Raw genomic sequence first — 21,513 nt, forward strand, 5'->3', positions numbered from 1 at the left:
CGAGCAGTGTATGAAAATTATATATTTCACAACACACAACATGGATAGGTAATAATGTATGGGACTTATTGTGACAGACGTGCATCAGTCGCCATGGCTGAGACAGGCGTGTGTTAGAGGGACGTCGCCGGATGTTGTGTAGCCAGAATGTTGCACATGTTCTGTTGGTCCCGACATCAAACTCCAGGTGAGAGGGCGGCAAACACTGAATGTGCCTCACAACTGGTCATTTGACAAGAGGAACGAGCAGGTTTACTGAAGTGTGACTCCTCAGGATTCTGGCATATCTGTTGGCCAAGCATAACGGAGCATCATAAGACAGACAGTGATCTAGAACATCTAGCACTCAGATGAAGTGCCCATGGAAGGGGAGATTCTGTCTCCGCGCTCTCCATCTCTCCCGCCGTGTCCGGAACTGAGACAGCGTCTGCTCAAAGTCGTAGAAGGCCAGGTTGTCCAACAGCTCGTACACCCCTACTCGCGCTGCCACCTAGCAGAGGAAGCAGAAGGATAACACAAGTGTGATAACGAACAATGGCAACTCTCGCTTACTGGGTTGTCTTCCTCTGAGGTGGCAGTGGATTGTCTCAATAATATTTACAAAAGATGCTTCGCATAAGACACAGACACCGTAACATATATGAGATCTGTAGATCATATTGGTGACGAGGGAACACTCTACTTGCGAGATTACCCGAAAATCATCAAATGGCCGAAGGTGTATCTACCTCACACACCCACTGACTGAAGGTGTATCTACCTCACACATCCACTGACTCAACAGGTATCTATATACCGCACACATTCACTGACTGAAAGGGTATCTACCTCACACATCCAACGACTGAAGGTGTATCTGTCTCACACATCCACTGACTGAAGGTGTACCTACCTCACACATCCACTGACTGAAGGTGTATCTACCCAACACATCCACTGACTGAAGGTGTATTTATCTCACACATCCACTGATCGAAGGTTCTATCGTCCTCACACATCCACTGACTGAACACTTATCTACCTCACCCACCCACTGACTGAAGGTGTATCTACCTCACACATCCACAACTGAAGGTGTATCTACCTCACACACCCGCTGACTGAAAGTGTATCTATCTCACACATCCACTGACTCAACAGGTATCTATATACCTCACACATTCACTGACTGAAAGGGTATCTACCTCACCCACCCACCGACTGAAGGTGTATCTACCTCACACATCCACAACTGAAGGTGTATCTACCTCACACACCCGCTGACTGAAAGTGTATCTATCTCACACATCCACTGACTGAACGGGTATATACCTCACACATCCACTGACTGAAGGTGTATCTACCTCACACATCCAATGACTGAATGTGGTGTTCCACTCTGAGCCCTTCTGGTGATGGAGGTAGGCGTTGTAGAGAATCAGCAGCAGGTATCTCTCCAGGTGTTCCACGCTAAGTCGTTGGACGCTCTGTCTCTGGCTCTCGGTCCGGGCACTCTTGATCTGCCAGGAGAGCAATCAACACATCACCACAACGTCCTCATAAACAGGGAACAGTCAGGCAGGCTGTTTGTCCAGTTCATCTCCATATAAACACATAACGCCATTACAAACGATTGCTCAGTCTACATATGCTATTTGGAGTTAAGATTAACTGTAAAAAGCACATGAATGAGCCAATGAAATCTACCAAAGACACCTGGTGTTATGATGGTAGGGCAATGTTAACATACAGGGGATCTTCTTCAGCATTGGCTAAAGCCAGACTGAAACGGGCCGTTTACACATTACAACCCAATTCAATATACGACGGGAATACGAATGTCAATGAGTAGTATCTCTACTCAAGCTTTCTCTCATGGACATGTGCATCATAGCGTGAAACTTACAAGCACATCAGTTTGGAAAGGACGTTGTGCCAATAAAGGTTGAAGACATATTACCGTGATTGCTGGCACGTGTTTGAGTGGAACATCCCTGTAGTTCTACCCCTACCCATGCAGTATATAGGACAGAAATGGGCGCTAAAATACACCCAGCTAAAATCGGTTTGTTTCACCCACGAGTAGATTCTGTGTGATAACACACCGTTGGTGCTTGTGTCGGCGATGGGAAGGTGTTAATGCAGATCTGCTATCCAAGGAATAGAACTACAAAACTGTGGCAATGTATGCAGAATGATGTGTTTCTCTTCACATCTGCAGCTAAATATTTGTGAAAGGCATCATGTGCGGTGCATGCATGAATGAAGATGTCTCGGTGCATGATTTTACTGGCGCTTTTCGTTCTCTCCATAGTAGTGATGGTAAACAGGTTAGTCTACACCAATGGAACTACGTCAGTTGACAGTAGGGGTATCTGACCTTGTTATAAGTGACGAAGATCACCTCCCTCAGGTGGAAGTGCATAGGGCTCATGGTCTCGAACACTTGATCCAGGACAAGGTCCACCTCACGCTTCACCTGCTGACCTTCTGGTAAAAGCCGCACCAACTTCTGGACGATCTGGGCACAAGCAATGTTGGATCAAATTGTATCACTGCACAACACACACATGTCACACTTCTGTACCATACAAGCGTCCCACCTGTATTACATGCACATGCCACACGCCTATAACATACACATGTCACACTTCTATAACACACACCTCACACCACTCCTAAAACATACACACATCAAGCATCTCTAACATACAAACATCACATTTCTATAACACGCACACGTCACACTTCTACAACATACAAACGTCACACTTCCATAACACAGACACGCGTCACACTTCTATAACATACCAACGTCACACTTCTATAACATACACACGTCAAGCTACTACAGCAAACACACGTCACACTTGTGTAACATACACACGTCGCACTTCCATAACACACACACGTCACACTTCTATAACATACACACGTCGCACTTCTATAACACACACACGTCGCACTTCTATAACATACACACGTCACACTTTTATAACATACACACGTCGCACTTCTATAACATACACACGTCGCACTTCTATAACATACACACGTCGGACTTCTATAACATACACACGTCAAGCTACTATAGCAAACACACGTCACACTTGTGTAACATACACATGTCACACTTCCATAACACACACACGCGTCACACTTCTATAACATACACACGTCGCACTTCTATAACACACACACGTCAAGCTACTGTAGCAAACACACATCACATTTGAGTAACATACACACGTCGCACTTCTATAACATACACACGTCACACTTCTATAACATACACACGTCACACTTCCATAACATACACACGTCACACTTCCAAAACACACACACGCGTCACACTTCTATAACATACACACGTTGCACGTCTATAACATACACACGTCGCACTTCTATAACATACCAACGTCACACTTCTATAACATACACACGTCGCACTTCTATAACATACACACGTCAAGCTACTGTAGCAAACACACGTCACACGTCCATAACACACACACGCGTCACACTTCTATAACATACACACGTTGCACGTCTATAACATACACACGTCGCACTTCTATAACATACCAACGTCACACTTCCATAACATACACACGTCGCACTTCTATAACATACCAACGTCACACTTCTATAACATACACACGTCAAGCTACTATAGCAAACACACGTCACATTTGTGTAACATACAAACGTCACAATGAAATATCCCTGTGTGTATCTGTGTTTGTGTATATATGGCAGATGTACTAGGTATACAAGGGGGTGACGTAATTTGAAGTCTCCCTGTGTGTAGGTACATATGGCAGATGTACTAGGTATTCAAGGGGGTGACGTAATATGAAGTCTCCCTGTGTGTAGGTACATATGGCAGATGTACTAGGTATACAAGGGGGTGACGTAATATGAAGTCTCCCTGTGTGTAGGTATATATGACAGATGTACTAGGTATAAAAGAGGGTGACGTAATATGAAGTCTCCCTGTGTGTAGGTATATATGGCAGATGTACTTGGTATACAAGGGGGTGACGTAATATGAAGTCTCCCTGTGTGTAGGTATATATGGGAGATGTACTAGGTATACAAGGGGGTGACGTAATATGAAGTCTCACTGTGTGTAGGTATATATGGGAGATGTACTAGGTATACAAGGGGGTGACGTAATATGAAGTCTCACTGTGTGTAGGTACATATGACAGATGTACTAGGTATACAAGGGGGTGACGTAATATGAAGTCTCCCTGTCTGTAGGTATATATGGGAGATGTACTAGGTATACAAGGGGGTGACGTAATATGAAGTCTCCCTGTGTGTAGGTATATATGACAGATGTACTAGGTATAAAAGAGGGTGACGTAATATGAAGTCTCCCTGTGTGTAGGTATATATGGCAGATGTACTTGGTATACAAGGGGGTGACGTAATATGAAGTCTCCCTGTGTGTAGGTATATATGGGAGATGTACTAGGTATACAAGGGGGTGACGTAATATGAAGTCTCCCTGTGTGTAGGTATATATGGGAGATGCACTAGGTATACAAGGGGGTGGCGTAAAATGAAGTCTCCCTGTGTGTAGGTACATATGACAGATGTACTAGGTATACAAGGGGGTGACGTAATATGAAGTCTCCCTGTCTGTAGGTACATATGGGAGATGTACTAGGTATACAAGGGGGTGACGTAATATGAAGTCTCACTGTGTGTAGGTATATATGGGAGATGTACTAGGTATACAAGGGGGTGACGTAATATGAAGTCTCACTGTGTGTAGGTACATATGGCAGATGTACTAGGTATACAAGGGGGTGACGTAATATGAAGTCTCACTGTGTGTAGGTATATATGACAGATGTACTAGGTATACAAGGAGGTGACGTAACATGAAGTCTCACTGTGTGTAGGTATATATGACAGATGTACTAGGTATACAAGGGGGTGACGTAATATGAAGTCTCCCTGTGTGTAGGTACATATGACAGATGTACTAGGTATACAAGGGGGTGACGTAATATGAAGTCTCCCTGTGTGTAGGTATATATGGCAGATGTACTAGGTATACAAGGGGGTGACGTAAAATGAAGTCTCCCCGTGTGTAGGTGTATATGACAGATGTACTAGGTATACAAGGGGGTGACGTAATATGAAGTCTCCCTTGTGTAGGTATATATGACAGATGTACTAGGGATACAAGGGGGTGACGTAATATGAAGTCTCCCTGTGTGTAGGTATATATGGGAGATGTACTAAGTATACAAGGGGGTGACGTAATATGAAGTCTCCCTGTGTGTAGGTATATATTGCAGATGTACTAGGTATACAAGGGGGTGACGTAATATGAAGTCTCCCTGTGTGTAGGTACATATGGCAGATGTACTAGGTATACAAGGGGGTGACGTAATATGAAGTCTCACTGTGTGTAGGTACATATGGCAGATGTACTAGGTATACAAGGGGGTGACGTAATATGAAGTCTCCCTGTGTCTAGGTACATATGACAGATGTACTAGGTATACAAGGGGGTGACGTAATATGAAGTCTCCCTGTGTGTAGGTATATATGGCAGATGTACTAGGTATACAAGGGGGTGACGTAATATGAAGTCTCCCTGTGTGTAGGTATATATGGGAGATGTACTAGGTATACAAGGGGGTGACGTAATATGAAGTCTCCCTGTGTGTAGGTATATATGACAGATGTACTAGGTATACAAGGGGGTGGCGTAATATGAAGTCTCCCTGTGTGTAGGTATATATGACAGATGTACTAGGTATACAAGGGGGTGACGTAATATGAAGTCTCCCTGTGTGTAGGTATATATGACAGATGTACTAGGTATACAAGGGGGTGACGTAATATGAAGTCTCCCTGTCTGTAGGTACATATGGCAGATGTACTAGGTATACAAGGGGGTGACGTAATATGAAGTCTCCCTGTGTGTAGGTATATATGGCAGATGTACTAGGTATACAAGGGGGTGACGTAATATGAAGTCTCCCTGTGTGTAGGTACATATGGCAGATGTACTAGGTATACAAGGGGGTGACGTACAATGAAGTCTCCCTGTGTGTAGGCGGCGTTCGGGCAGGACACACGTTCCTCTTCGCCTGGTCTGGCTCCATATGGAATTCCCTGAGGAAGAAGGACATGATAGTAGTGACTTGATGGTATTTGTTAGTGATATTGTGTAATATCAGTCGAAACAGATGAAGATTAACGGCATCGAGCTATATTGGCGGTATCGTGTTATGTCGGAGATATCGTCTCGCATGGTTCTTGGCGGTATTATATCACGGATGACTCCATATACATATCTGTAACATGTAACATCGGTGATACTCATCATACCCGCTTGTGGTAGAAGATGAGTCCCGCTACAGCCATGGCGAGGGAGGTTCTGCTCTTCCCTGTTCTGCAGGTGAACACCAGGCCGACTGTGTCCTCGTTCCACGACTGCTGGCTAGTGTGATGGCTACAGACTGCGGCCTGTATCTGGTCCAGCTCCTGAACAATACAGCAAGGAGTGATATACACAATGTAGTATTGCAACAGGCAGTAATATATACAATGTAGTAGTATAAGGTCACGCCTCACACAATCTAGCAGTATAGAGTCACGTCTCACACAATGTAGCAGTATAGAGTCACGTCTCACACAATGTAGCAGAATAGAGTCACGTCTCACTCAACACAGCAGTATAGAGTCATGTCTCACACAACACAGGAGTAAAGAGTCATGTCTCACACAACACAGCAGTATAGAGTCATGTCTCACTCAACACAGCAGTATAGAGTCATGTCTCACACAACACAGCAGTATAGAGTCATGTCTCACACAACACAGCAGTATAGAGTCATGTTTCACACAACACAGCAGTATAGAGTCATGTCTCACACAACACAGCAGTATAGAGTCATGTCTCACAACACAGCAGTATAGAGTCACGTCTCACACAACACAGCAGTATAGAGTCACGTCTCACTCAACACAGCAGTATAGAGTCATGTCTCACACAACACAGCAGTATAGAGTCATGTCTCACACAACACAGCAGTATAGAGTCACGTCTCACAACACAGCAGTATAGAGTCACGTCTCACAACACAGCAGTATAGAGTCACGTCTCACACAACACAGCAGTATAGAGTCACGTCTCACACAACACAGCAGTATAGAGTCACGTCTCACACAACACAGCAGTATAGAGTCACGTCTCACACAACACAGCAGTATAGAGTCATGTCTCACACAACACAGCAGTATAGAGTCACGTCTCACTCAACACAGCAGTACAGAGTCATGTCTCACACAACACAGTAGTAGAGGGTCATGTCTCACACAACACAGCAGTATAGAGTCATGTTTCACACAACACAGCAGTATAGAGTCATGTCTCACAACACAGCAGTATAGAGTCACGTCTCACTCAACACAGCAGTATAGAGTCACGTCCCACAGAACACAGCAGTATAGAGTCATGTCTTACACAACACAGCAGTATAGTCACGTCTCACAACACAGCAGTATAGAGTCACGTCTCACACAACACAGCAGTATAGAGTCACGTCTCACTCAACACAGCAGTATAGAGTCATGTCTCACACAACACAGCAGTATAGAGTCATGTCTCACACAACACAGCAGTATAGAGTCACGTCTCACTCAACACAGCAGTATAGAGTCATGTCTCACACAACACAGCAGTAAAGGGTCATGTCTCACACAACACCGCAGTATAGAGTCATGTCTCACACAACACAGCAGTATAGAGTCATGTCTCACAACACAGCAGTATAGAGTCACGTCTCACACAACACAGCAGTATAGAGTCACGCCTCACACAACACAGCAGTATAGAGTCACGTCTCACACAACACAGCAGTATAGAGTCACGTCTCACAACACAGCAGTATGGAGTCACGTCTCACACAACACAGCAGTATAGAGTCATGTCTCACACAACACAGCAGTATAGAGTCACGTCTCACACAACACAGCAGTATAGAGTCACACCTCACACAATGTATACATGGCAGTACAGCTGTGACGTTATCCCTGAAGATTGTCAGTGGCAGTTGATTGATCTCCAAGCCCTCGAATCCTAAAAAATGCACTTTAATTACAGACCTTCATTCACTTCAGAGAACACGTCTGTGATTTGAGAAGTTTTGAAGAAAGTCTCTAAAAGGCAGGCTCTACTAAAATAAAAATATACACGATTGCAATCCGAGGCCAGCAACCATCTAGTGGGTGAGTTACCCACCTACCTCCTGCCCACCTTGGAAGTGATTTATTCCAAAACTGTTTCCTTGATTCAAGTACGGGCCTCATACAACCATAGCCTAAATTCAGGACAATCCTGCTTGCAATGAATATAAATATGGTCTGTTGTATATTTGTGTTGTCTTAACACGACTCAACAGAGGATGGGCACAGGGAGAACATTGTCACATGTGCGACAGCAGAATGCGGTTTGCATATACGCAACAGGAGAGGCCTACCTTCTCTGTAGGTGAGTGGTCATATTGTATAGGAAGGCGGGTATAGCTCATGTCAAGTGTTTGCAGTTTCTGCTGTTCCCACAGATCTTCCGGCGACATGACGCTGCTAAACTCCATGGTAACGGGCGGTCTGCTGGTATCCGTGTACACCTGAGGATATGCCGTATTCATTCCATGAAGACTTATTCAGAGTTGTCTAACAACAGAGTGGTATATCACAGTTCTAACCATACATGTATACCCTACAAGGTATTGTAGTTACCTCCCAGCTCCGAAACTCATGAATGCATTCCTGATACTGTTGACAGACACCTGTTTCTCATGCATGCCCCGTGTATAATTACCATGTTTAAATATATTTTCATTACGTTCGGTTTGAATCACCGATCGTAACAACAGCTATGACTTGACAGCGGTTATGTTCCGTGTGATATTTTACTGAAACCTCCCCGCAACAACACCTCATACTTGAACACAAAAGATATGATGTCACAGTCACCTACAGAAATGAGAGTTGATACCTGTATCAATCAACATAGATTTAATTAACTTTAGAAAAATACCAAATATGTGACCAACAATCCCAGATTGTTATGCAACAGTTACCAAAATGCGTCAACATTCCTGGAGCTCTGAGGCGAGTGTCGGCTTCGTCGTCGTTTAAATACTGTATGTGCCCCTTTAAGGTCTAATTAACGTCGTGGTGTTGTTGCTGATGATGATCATTTAAATAAGTATCTGTAGTTTTGTGTGTCTAGAATCTTAACAAAGAATCTGATGAGACACCGACACCGAACCAGTCATTGGCGTCCACACAGTACTGACCTCTACGTCTTTATACGACTTTACTTCCTTCTTCAGTGCTTCTTCTTTGTCCTGAAACAGTCGGCACAACATGATCAAAGGACAATATTGGTCGAATAAAACCTGTCTGATAACAACCTTTGTCTGAGTCGCCAAATAAACAGTCATCTACAAGACGAACCGATTTACAGCTCAAGAGGCTAAAAATACTCCAGATATTATACTCCCGCTTCCAATACTGCCAAACTTAGCGCCATAATAGGAGCGGGACAAAATCCCCGCGGCGATAATGTCGCCCTCTGCTCTTAGAGATCAGTTGGTGCTGATTCAATCTTGACGGCGTCGCCGTCCTGTCAGGCCCTGTTACCGAGCTGTCCTAATCACACAACTAATAACTCGCCAAGATTGTCTGGAGGAAACGTATGCCTGTCGAATAGGTCGCGAAAACAACGAAAGTTATAACATGGAGCACACACTGTCTGTAGAGATGACGGCGTCAAATTCCTGAGCATTGTGTATACCGTTCGGGCGTTGTATTAAAATAATTATCATAACTGTCTAGTTTGCGAAAATGGAGTTTCGCCCACTTATTACGGACACAGAGAGGTGTGTGGGGTCGAAACCTGCCTACTAACAGCTTGGCAAACCCAGCGGTCGAAGGTAAATGACACCGGATATTCTGCCGGAGCGAACGTGGGACGGTGGGGTTGCCTAGTGGTTAAAGCGTTCGCTCGTCACGCTAAGGACCCAATTTCGATACCCCACATGTATACATTGTGTGAAGCCCATTTTATGATGTCCCCGCCGTGATATTGTTGGAATACTGCTAAAATGGGCGTCAAACCAGACCCAGTAAGAGTTAGCGAACATTGTAACCGTTGGATAACCAACAGCCTAACTACCTGCTCATGGGATTCCCTGAACTCCTACGAGGGTAATTATTTCGCTAAAACCATTCATCAAATTCACTGCATAACTACAATTTCGTTTGACGTGCATGTCAAGAGGTTTAAAGCATTCGTGTAGCACACATGTAAAAACATCTATCGTATCCTGTCCCACTCATTGCCCTTTGAAGCAATTATGCGCTTATTATGGAAATTTGTGACTTAAACAGTTTGCCTGGAATATGATTATTCCAACAAAACGGAAAAGATTCAGAAATGCATGTAAGGGAGATATTTGCAAAAATACGACTTTCTTTCCTTCAGCATTTCCTTGAAACATTTCGTAACCTTATAATTCAGTATAGTGTAAAATGAGCTGATGGTATGGCTAGAGAATGATAAATAGAACTCTTTGTGAAAAAAAAATATTGAAATTTGCACTCATTGACTTTTGACCACAATCAGTAACCTAATAGGCATTTTTGTATTCAGCACTGAAAATTACACCAGAATATGTGCTTTGCTTGCTTTTACTAAAAATGCCTCGTGCATACACTTTTCTGAAACGTTTGACTAGTCTAGTAGTCTGCGTTTAAAAGCAAACGTTCAATCCGCTGGTCTGACTAAGGGACCAGTGATTCGCTTTTACACTCCTCACGATGAATTTCTAATTTGCAGAAACATTGTGACAGTTATTGATGACAGCCAGAGCGTGTACCTCTAATTCACTTGCAGTTGTCTCTACTACCAGTACAGGTTCTTCCAGGTTGCTGACGTCACGCACGTTGTACGTTGCGCCATCACACTCTACTGTGACGTCATTCCTGAGACCTATGACCGCCACGTGCTTGTAGCCTTGGCGTTTGTCCAGCAGATGACTGACAACCCGAGACAAGCCCTGAAACACCAACCAAACAAGCCAACTTCAGCTGCACCCTCTAGTGAAAGAAGGTAAATTCCTATAAACAGCTACACAGGACGACAACTACTTTTAACAACCTGATACAGAACTGTCTTCATCACCTGTGTCTTCCTGTCTAGAGGACAGAGTGCCACAGTGTTATACCTGGTCCCTGCTATAGAAGACGAGGTGCCGCAGTGTTTGTTACACCTGATCCTTGGTCTGTAGGACAGAGTGCCACAGTGTCTGTTGCATATGGTTCCTGGACGGGGACGGAGCGTAACAGTGTAGCAGTGCATGCAGCACCTGTAGCAACCTGATACAGAGCTGTCTTCATCACCTGTGTCTTCCTGTCTAGAGGATGGAGGGCTACAGTGTTATACCTGGTCCCTGGTCTAGAGGACGGAGTTCCACTGTGGCTGTTACACCTGGTCCCTGGTCTAGAGGACGGTGTGCCACAGTGTCTGTTACACCTGGTCCCTCTAGAGGACAGGGTGCCACTGTGCCTGTTGCATCTGGTCCCTGGTCTAGAGGACGGAGTGCCACAGCGTAGCAGTGCATGTAGCACCATGCCTACTCTTTCCATCCTGTCTGCAGGAAGATGTGCCACTTTGTGCCCCTCTTGCCCTGGTGTACTCACGTCCCGTGGAGCCTGTGCCATGCCGTAGATCGGAAGTCCCATCAACTTCCGGAAGTTGGCCACCCTGACGTCGCACTCAGACCCCAGCACATCTAAACCTATGTAGTCGTCTGCTACCTACAGTAGAACACAGTAACATTCACAAACATTGTCTTGGACCCAAGCTGCATCCTAAGGAAACGCGTTAGTACTGCGGAGTAATTCCATATAAGATTGTGACAGTTATTATCCATGTAAGAGTCTTAAATACCCACTTTCAAGGGTTAGAGTACGAAGGCCAAGACAATTACCCATTATCCAGACAGTAGCTGTGCTGCATGAGAGACACTTTAACACAAGTCTATGTGCTCTTACTCAACGACAGCAGACGACGTACAAGATGACAGTCTTCTACTTACTAAAACTCTCGTTTGTGGGATGAGCAGCTGTTGTGGTGACCTCTCGCTGTTGTCAGCACGGCACGTGATTCGGACGAGATCTGGGTGAGTTTGCATCCACTGTGAGAACGTAATGCTGAGACCCCAGGGGACCTGAAATGGAAGGAACATATCAAACATATGGTTTTAAAACAATTTTAGGTTTCACACAAGGGTTCTATTCTGTGTTACGTCGCTCTTCCAACGATGCCTGTAATGTTGGTATAGGAAAACGTTTCACTTACGTGAAACCAAACGCGCGAGAGAAACATGATGATGTCACATGTAAAGACTGCCTTCTACCACAGGATGATCTCACCTGGATAGACAGACAGCCATCTACCACAAGATGATCTCACTTGTACAGACAGACATCCTGTTACCACAAGATGATGTCACCTGTATAGACACACATCCTTTTACCACATGGTGATCTCACTTTTATAGACAGATGTCTTTCTACCACAAGATGATCTCATCTGTACAGACAGACAGACAGACATCTACCACAAGATGATCTCACTTGTACAGGCAGACATCCTGTTACCACAAGATAATGTCACCTGTATAGACACACATCCTTTTACCACATGGTGATCTCACTTTTATAGACAGATGTCTTTCTACCACAAGATGATCTCATCTGTACAGACAGACAGACAGACATCTACCACAAGATGATCTCACTTGTACAGGCAGACATCCTGTTACCACAAGATAATGTCACCTGTATAGACACACATCCTTTTACCACATGGTGATCTCACTTTTATAGACAGATGTCTTTCTACCAAAAGATTATCTCACCTGTACAGACAGACAGCCATCTACCACAAGATGATCTCACCTGGATAGACAGACAGACAGCCATCTACCACAAGATGATCTCACCTGTACAGACAGACATCCTGTTACCACAAGATGATCTCACCTGTAATGACAGACAGCCTTCTACCACAGATATCTTTCTACCACAAGATGATGTCACATGTACAGAAAGACGGCCTTCTACCACAAAATGATGTCACCTTTGTAGGCAGACATCCTTCTACCACAAGATGATCTCACCTGTATAGAAAGACAGACTTTTGTCACAAAATAATATCACCTATATAGAGAGATATCCCTCTCCCACGAGATAATCTCATCTTTACAGACAACCTTCTACCGGAAGAGTATCTCTCCTGTATAGACATACAGCCCTCTCCCACAAGATGATCTCACCTTTACAGACAGCCTTCTGCCACAAAATCATCTCACCTGTTCCTTGAGGTACGCGTTGAAACAAATGATGGTGATGTAGCGCTCCAGGAGGGATGAACACTCACTACGATACTCCGTCCTCTGCGCCTGGTCCTGTAGACAGGAAGACATACCCATGTAACTGAAAAATGCTTAACAATTTCACTATCAGATTATTCATTTAACCGGAGGTTTGCCAACAAAACGCACAAACAATGTTTAGGACGGTATTATATGTTTTTCGTATTTTTTCCACTGTCATATATTGTACGGGTGGGTGAAGGAAGCAGCGTGTAACTACTATATTTTGCACTGTTACAGCGTGTCCGTGAAGATACTTCTGGCACCTTTATAACTCACATCATCCCATCTTGCAGGTCTTGTTAACGTCACAAGAGAGGTTCTAGTGCTTCACTCTACCATATGCTGTGTCGCTCATGCTGTGTCGCATGTCTTCCTTCATCGTAACACAAACTGATGTCCACTACGTTCCGACGTACTTCTGACTACGCTGTGGCCCACGTCCTGTCGAGCTAAAGCTCTTACTTGCTATATAGTGCAAAGCATTACTTACTCTGCTCGTCTCCAGCTGCTGTTTGGTCTGTAGAATGGCGCTCCTCAGGTTGGTGCCAGAGGAGCATTGATCAATCACAGTGTCCACCTGCCGCAGACGAACATACATACTATCACGTGCGGCAGAACAACATCAACCGCATATTGTCTTGTGCAAATGCGTTTTGTTAAAGCATTTGCTCTTAAAAAGCAGTGGATCATGAAATGTTATTATCATGGCATATTATTTGAAAATTTACACAACTCAACATTTAAACACATTATGTAGCTTGCACGTGAAGAAAGCAGTATAATATTGTTCCACAAATGTCATTACATCTACTTTGATAGTTCACTGCCGACTGTAATGTTCATTATAGTTCAAGTTGTTTCACAGTATCCTCAAGCTTTCTGGAGTATGAAAGTTTTCAAAGGTTTTTTCATGTAACTGGTTTTACATACGGCTGAAATATTGCTGAAGCGACATTAACTCGCCAACTCACCTGGTGTTTCAGCAGAGCTCCCTCGGGAAGAGCTCGTACCAGCTCCCGAACAGCCTGGAACTCGCCGCGCCCGTAGTGGGGGCACCTGTCGTTTATCTGGTTGACAGTTTTACTGAAAACACATAAAATGACGGATACATGTCGATACCGCAGCGACACGTACGCACCACAAGACATCATAGTGACACTTACGCACGCCAACACATGGACACTTACGCACGCCAACTGCCACATCCACTCTTACGAACTTCTACACAGGTTCACTATCGCACAAGAGAATTAATGCACGATAACGCATAAAGGATCGACAACTCTACAAAACTTGAATCGTAACTCCAAAGGTATGATGTTTTTGAGACAGATATAGATACAATGTCAGTGGATTCACCTGTTCAGCTCTACACACGACTAACGTTAACGTGCAATGTCTCAACGTTGTAAGTGTACTTAGTGCAGATTACATGCTAGCATGATGGTTACCTGGTGTGTACGGGGGATGCCGACAGGTGCGTGTATAACAGTGACGTCAGTACCATCCCCAGAGTCGTCCGTTCCTTGCCGTTGTCACACACAAACAACACCGCCGGCAGGTCTGGGCTCGGGTCGCACTACACACAAAAACATGTCTTGAAGCGATACATGACATTAACCTTTGCTCGTCAAATGATGTTCGCAATAAATGATTTCTCCACCAGCCTTTCAGAAAACAACAATAAATATTTATTCGTTTTCTTGTTCCACTTTTGTATGTTTCGGGTATTTAAACTACGTGTTTGTTTAACTCTCGTTCTTACAGAATTGACACACTCCGTCCGGTGTGGTTTAGACATATTTTAATCAAAGAGAATATGTATCGATAAACACGTGGTATTGTCGCATGTGAATACAACACGAATGCAAATACTTGGCACCAACACAATAGCAGAATGTGGCGTGCAACGGAAAGGTTTCCTTTGAAGTGTCAAAATAGCCATGATTTTCCGACAGCACGCGGCGTCATTTGAGCGCGCTTGTGTGTTGTAGTGGTGCGGTTAATGAGTCGTAGACATGTGACGGTATAACTAATGGCAAGACACGAACCAGGTGGACTGTGGACAGGCGTACACAGCTTCCACTAAACTAACGCCGTAACACTCGTACAGTGGTGACAAATGAAACAAGTAAACAAGAGATTTCTTCACTTAGTTGGTAGGGATGGTTTTCTGTTCAGCTGACAGCAGACGATATGTCCACGGTGTGAAATAACGATGCAAAGTAAGTTGATGGAAATGTGCTGGCATTTCTCGTGTCATTAATCCGAACTGGATCAGATGAGCGTGTTCGAGAAATGTGAACTGAAGACAATGATTCAAACACTTACAAGTCTGACATTTAGCTTCATCTCTGCTAGGAAGCTGTCGATCTCCTTCATAGAGGGCGCTCCGGATACGGGGAAACACAGGCGTCGAGTCCTGGAGAAAATAACACGCGTGGCAGTTGACGTCATTAGTGCATATTGCTGCGATAACTGGGCTGTGTAAATATATTGTTCTAAAAAGCCATAGAAATTGGGGGCAGGAGAGAAGTTGCTTGGGACCAGACAGCAGTTGGTTGTTTGCCACTGTTGTGAAGATAGTGGAAGACAGACCGCTGAACTCTTTGAACAATATTTTGATTTTACGCACATCTGACACCAATTGTTTCAGTTTATATATTTTTCAATCGTTGTTGTATAATTGTTTTTCATGCTACAGTTTTTAACGGTTCTACAAATGGCGCTAAACGTTGGCAGTGTGGATGCACCTAATGCAGCAATAACCAGTAAGCTACCACACAGCTAATAATTACACCTCTCTACCTTCAAGACCTCACGACACTGTACACTCCTTTAAGAACTCTACGCTCCCATGATCAGTTTCTCCTGTGTGTATATTCTTGTTAACTCAAATCATTTGGTGCCAAGTCCTTTCATCATGCAGCTGCTACCCTTTGGAACACTCTGTCCCTTCATCTAAAACTAGTGACAACTATGCCACTCTTCAAAAAGAGACTCAAAACATACCTGTTTCAAAAAACATGTTTAATAAATCCGTGGATTATCTTGTGCATATTAACTGTGACTTGTCAGCGCTTTGAGCATTGCCTTTGTGTGGTGTAAGTCAGTGCTATATAAATACTTGTACTCTTATTATTATTACGTTGTAACACCGTCAGTCTGTGGCCTCTCAAAACTTACACCTTGTAACACCGCCAGTCTATGGCCTCCCAAACATTACACCTTGTAACACCGTCAGTCTATGGCCTCCCAAAACTTACACCTTGTAACACCGTCAGTCTGTGGCCTCCCAAAACTTACACCTTGTAACACCGTCAGTCTGTGGCCTCCCAAAACTTACACCTTGTAACACCGTCAGTCTGTGGCCTCCCAAGCATTACACCTTGTCACACCGCCAGTCTGTGGCCTCCCAATTACACCTTGTCACACCGCCAGTCTGTGGCCTCCCAATTACACGTTGTTACCAGGTTGTTTCCTGACTTTGTGATACATCAGTATTTGAGGGGCCTGTGTGTAGAGTTGTGACATGGAGAAAAGTGCATTTACAAGCGACATAGAGCCTGTGTATGGTAAGGTGACATGAAGCCTGTGTATGGGGAGGTGACAAGGAGTCTGTTTGCAGAGATGACGTGGCGCCTGTCTGTAGATGTGACATGGAGCCTGTTAATAGAGAGGTGGCATGGAGCCTGTGTATAAATAGGTGACATGGAGCATGTATATAGAAAGATGACATTGAGCCTGTGTATAGAGAGGTGACGTGATACCTGTTTATAGAAAGATGACATCGAGCCTGCTTATCGAAGGGTGCCATGGAGCCTGTTTATACATGTACAGAGGTGGCATGGAGCCTGTGTATAGAGAGGTGGCATGGAGCCTGTGTGTAGAGAGGTGCCATGGAGCCTGTTTATACATGTATAGATGTGGCATGGAGCCTGTGTATAGAGAGGTGGCATGGAGCCTGTGTATAGAGAGGTGGCATGGAGCATGTTTATACGGAGGTGACATGAAGTTTTTCTGTAGAAAAGTGACATGGAGCATGTTTTAGAGGTGGCATGGAGCCTGTGTATAGAGAGGTGGCATGGAGCCTGTGTATAGAGAGGTGGCATGGGGCCTGTGTATAGAGAGGTGGCATGGAGCCTGTGTATAGAGAGGTGGCATGGAGCCTGTGTATAGAGAGGTGGCATGGAGCCGGCTCCTGACCTGTAATCAGGGAAGGTAAAGCAGAGGCGCGTGTACACCTCCTCCGCCACCAGTATGTCGTCCTCGCACTTGATGTCTACCACGTGGGGCTCCCCATCTAGACACGTGATGTTGTTGTATATGTAGAACTTGTTGACGTCATCAAGAGTACTCAGATCCACAACCTGACAGAGAGATCAGTGTCCTTAGTTAGTCAGTGATTTTGATTTAATGCTTGGCACATTGTTACCACAATGAGAATCAAAACTGTCAATGATTTAAAGATTCGCACACCCCTACCTACTCACTGTGTAGAATATACATGCCAACAGATGTGGAATAGTTTCATGACGTGTCGCTATTTTGACAAACCCCGCGCTCATCTCAGTGATGGCTTTAGGGCAAAGGACACAAAGACCAGTCTATGAAATGTTCTGAGTGTTAATGGAGACATTTCAAAGATTAATCAGGGACCAATGACAACGTATCAGGTATTGTCTGATAGCACATTTAAGGCAAATAGCTCTTAGAATTACAGTAGTATAGAGTGACTGCTGTGACCACAGGCGGAGACAGGCGTCTTGACCTTTCAGCTATTGTTCAGTGTTTCAGCTATTGTTCAGTGTTTCAGCTATATCAGCATGTGTCATTTTATTGCTTTCAGCTCGGCGTTGTCGCTTGACCTTGTCAACTGGGCTTTATCGGCTAAATGTTGTCCACTTCGTAATATCAACTCAGCTGTTAAAGTCATCAGTCCGGTGTCGTCAGCTGAATGCTGTAATTTCAACGTATTCAGCTTTTGACGTCAGCGGAATGTATTAATTTCAGTATGTTCAGGTGGGTGTCCTCCGCTGAATGACTGAAATTTCAACGTATTCAGCTTGATGCTGACAACGTGATGCCATCTACCTGACTGTAAGTTTAATGATGCCAGCTTGATGGTTGTGACGTTAATGTAAACGTTTCAGCTCGATGCCAGCTTACTGCTGGCAATTAGATGTTGTGGACGGTCACCAGCATGCCATACTGTGGACAAGTGTTCCTACCTCCTTCCTGATGCGCGCTTCTCTCTCGCTCGCTTCGGGGTCTGACTGGCCGAGGTTGACGATGTCGTGAAGGTGATCAGCGTGTCTGATGGTGTATGTTGCGTTCACGGCAGTGGGGAACAGCACAGCCTCCTCCCGCGTGTTGAACAGTATGAGTCTCTGCGAGGAGAAGAGATTGCTGATGCATCTTCAATGTAGGTTAATAATGTCAGATCATGTAGCTGGTGCCCTCATTTGATGGATATAAAACACGGGATTAACGTAAATAAATGGCATGTTCCTGCACACTGTGGGAATCAACTGACTCAAGGCCATTTCCCACAGACACTGAAATCAGTTCACAGGACAATTAGTATATAATGGCCATTGTATCAGAAACACGGTAACAACGTAACGGAAACAGGACGGCTATCCAGGTGTATAATGCGACAGATTTACACCCAAACCTGGCTCAATATCTAACATGTGATGTGGTTAAGAAACTACCAATACGGTTTGTAGCCAAAGGTGGTAATTGTGATAGTTTGGGCCACATGTCGACTCCGGAAGACCTCGGGGAACACCCCCTGACAAGATCAAGATGTAGGAAGGCGTTATAAATGTACAACTCCATTCAGTTTCCATCTTCATCTAATCCTACACTCTCTCGACTCCCTTCCCCTCAACGCCCACCATCTCCGTCACTATTGAATTTAATAGGCGTCGATGTGCAGGGCACAAACTCTATATTTAGGTGTACCTCGGCTGAAGTACGTCTTTACAAAAGCAGTGTAATCCTAACTCCCGTGAAATATATTTTTTTCTAGATCTATGTTTTGTTGTTTTTTGTAAAACATCTTGACTGACCTCTTTCTCTGCCGCTATGTGTCTGTTTGATGCTCGCTTAAACCATCTTTACGCTGAAATTTGTTTTTCTAACGTTTGATCATACTGCACGGAGCTCATTTAGACCAACTCACCTTGAAAGGCGGATGAAGTGTAGTTTCCGGAATTGGAGATGTTCTGAAAGATTTTGAGACTGTTACGTAATGATAAGAGAACGAAGTACCGTGTGTTTGGTGATGAGGCGTTGAACAATGCTGAGTACACCCTCCCGATCTGGCTGGGCACACCCGTACACAGGGTACGTATTGTCTGTCCGTATGACGTCGGTACAGTTGTCAGGTGCCTGGCCATCAGAGGCTGACTTGGTTGACTGGGAGGAGTGGAGATATTTGTTGTCATTATCAACGGTCCTTCCTGTAATTCCATCTGTGACCAGGAAGTACTTGCCCTGAAGAAACGCAAGTGACACACTGATGAACATAACACACAACAGAACATCACAGACTATAAACCTTCGTCTACAATGTCTCGCAGTTTTTCAATTCCAACGTGATGTTGATTCAAGATTATTGCTTTGATCAAAGTCACCCGCATAAACTCATGGGCAAAAGAAAGTGAACACTTTGTATTTTTTTATTTTTTGAAAAGTTGTCCAAGTTCTCTTCGTAAAATTCTCGTCGTTCGCAACCGTTCTTACAGACACTTACTAATCCTTCTCCCAAACGCAGCATGTTGGCTGTGTAGAAGCACGTAGATTTGCGAAAAATGGCAAACTGCAATTTTGCAAAATGCTCGTCGAGAAATGGTATAAAAGTGAAGCGAAACTGTGGCCATACATCTCAGCTGACAGAAAACCACCGAAATTATACCTCGATCAACAGCGCAAAAGAGAGAGAGGGGGCCACAGGTATGAGGCAGATCGACGCAAACAGCTATATTGCCATGACAACTGCACAAGTGCTACCATTGTCAGGCTGTTCCAACGATAGAGGCAGCACCCTGGACAGTCCACAATCAGGCAGACCGCGTGTGACGACCCCACAGAAAGACCACCATCTGCGTACTCTCCATCACCGCAACCGGTTCATCACGGAAACGGCGGCAACGGGTGAAGGACACGTCATTAGTGAACGTACCTTGCTACGTCGTCTACTTGCAGCTGGTATCAGAGCTACACAAGACACATATAACTGTCATCTATAACGGTAGGACATACAACTGTCATCTATAACGGTAGGACATACAACTGTCATCTATAACGGTAGGACATACAACTGTCATCTATATCGGTAGGACATACAACTGTCATCTATATCGGTAGGACATACAACTGTCATCTATAACGGTAGGACATACAACTGTCATCTATAACGGTAGGACATACAACTGTCATCTATAACGGTAGGACATACAACTGTCATCTATAACGGTAGGACACACAGCTGTCATCTATAATAACAAGACATACACCTGTCATCTATAATAACAAGAAATACAACTGTCACCTATAATGGTAAGAGATGCAACTGCCATCTATTATAACAAGACATACACCTGTCATCTATAATAACAAGACATACACCTGTCATCTATAATAACAAGACATACAAGTGTCATCTATAATGGTAAGAGATACAAGTGTCATCTATAATAACAAGACATACAAGTGTCATCTATAATAACAAGAAATACAACTGTCACCTATAATGGTAAGAGATGCAACTGCCATCTATTATAACAAGACATACACCTGTCATCTATAATAACAAGACATACACCTGTCATCTATAATAACAAGACATACAAGTGTCATCTATAATGGTAAGAGATACAAGTGTCATCTATAATAACAAGACATACACCTGTCATCTATAATAACAAGAAATACAACTGTCACCTATAATGGTAAGAGATGCAACTGCCATCTATTATAACAAGACATACACCTGTCATCTATAATAACAAGACATACACCTGTCATCTATAATAAC

The 21,513-nt window shown here is 44.1% G+C and overlaps 1 protein-coding gene across 2 annotated transcripts in view; it reads right to left on the reverse strand.

Annotated features, from left to right (window-relative positions):
- Positions 1 to 2: 2 nt before the first annotated feature.
- LOC137284306 (paladin-like) overlaps positions 3 to 21,513 on the reverse strand; it is a 36,011-nt gene continuing 14,500 nt past the window's right edge. Inside the window, exons 2-19 of one of the 2 annotated variants that reach the window (XM_067816072.1) lie at positions 19,746 to 19,970; positions 18,698 to 18,856; positions 17,673 to 17,836; positions 15,798 to 15,888; positions 14,918 to 15,045; positions 14,438 to 14,549; positions 13,957 to 14,043; positions 13,401 to 13,496; positions 12,123 to 12,254; positions 11,725 to 11,841; positions 10,902 to 11,081; positions 9,318 to 9,368; positions 8,493 to 8,642; positions 6,340 to 6,495; positions 6,043 to 6,123; positions 2,360 to 2,500; positions 1,344 to 1,499; positions 3 to 490 (exon numbers count right to left, since the gene is read on the reverse strand). In XM_067816072.1, coding sequence (XP_067672173.1) covers positions 347 to 490; positions 1,344 to 1,499; positions 2,360 to 2,500; positions 6,043 to 6,123; positions 6,340 to 6,495; positions 8,493 to 8,642; positions 9,318 to 9,368; positions 10,902 to 11,081; positions 11,725 to 11,841; positions 12,123 to 12,254; positions 13,401 to 13,496; positions 13,957 to 14,043; positions 14,438 to 14,549; positions 14,918 to 15,045; positions 15,798 to 15,888; positions 17,673 to 17,836; positions 18,698 to 18,856; positions 19,746 to 19,970 — 2,370 coding nt within the window. In that variant the 3' untranslated portion in view covers positions 3 to 346. The remainder of the gene's footprint in view (positions 491 to 1,343; positions 1,500 to 2,359; positions 2,501 to 6,042; positions 6,124 to 6,339; positions 6,496 to 8,492; positions 8,643 to 9,317; positions 9,369 to 10,901; positions 11,082 to 11,724; positions 11,842 to 12,122; positions 12,255 to 13,400; positions 13,497 to 13,956; positions 14,044 to 14,437; positions 14,550 to 14,917; positions 15,046 to 15,797; positions 15,889 to 17,672; positions 17,837 to 18,697; positions 18,857 to 19,745; positions 19,971 to 21,513) is intronic. The other variant, XM_067816073.1, reaches the window with a different exon arrangement.

Source organism: Haliotis asinina, chromosome 5 (assembly GCF_037392515.1).
Source record: "Haliotis asinina isolate JCU_RB_2024 chromosome 5, JCU_Hal_asi_v2, whole genome shotgun sequence".
In the NCBI taxonomy this organism is placed as follows: domain Eukaryota; kingdom Metazoa; phylum Mollusca; class Gastropoda; order Lepetellida; family Haliotidae; genus Haliotis; species Haliotis asinina.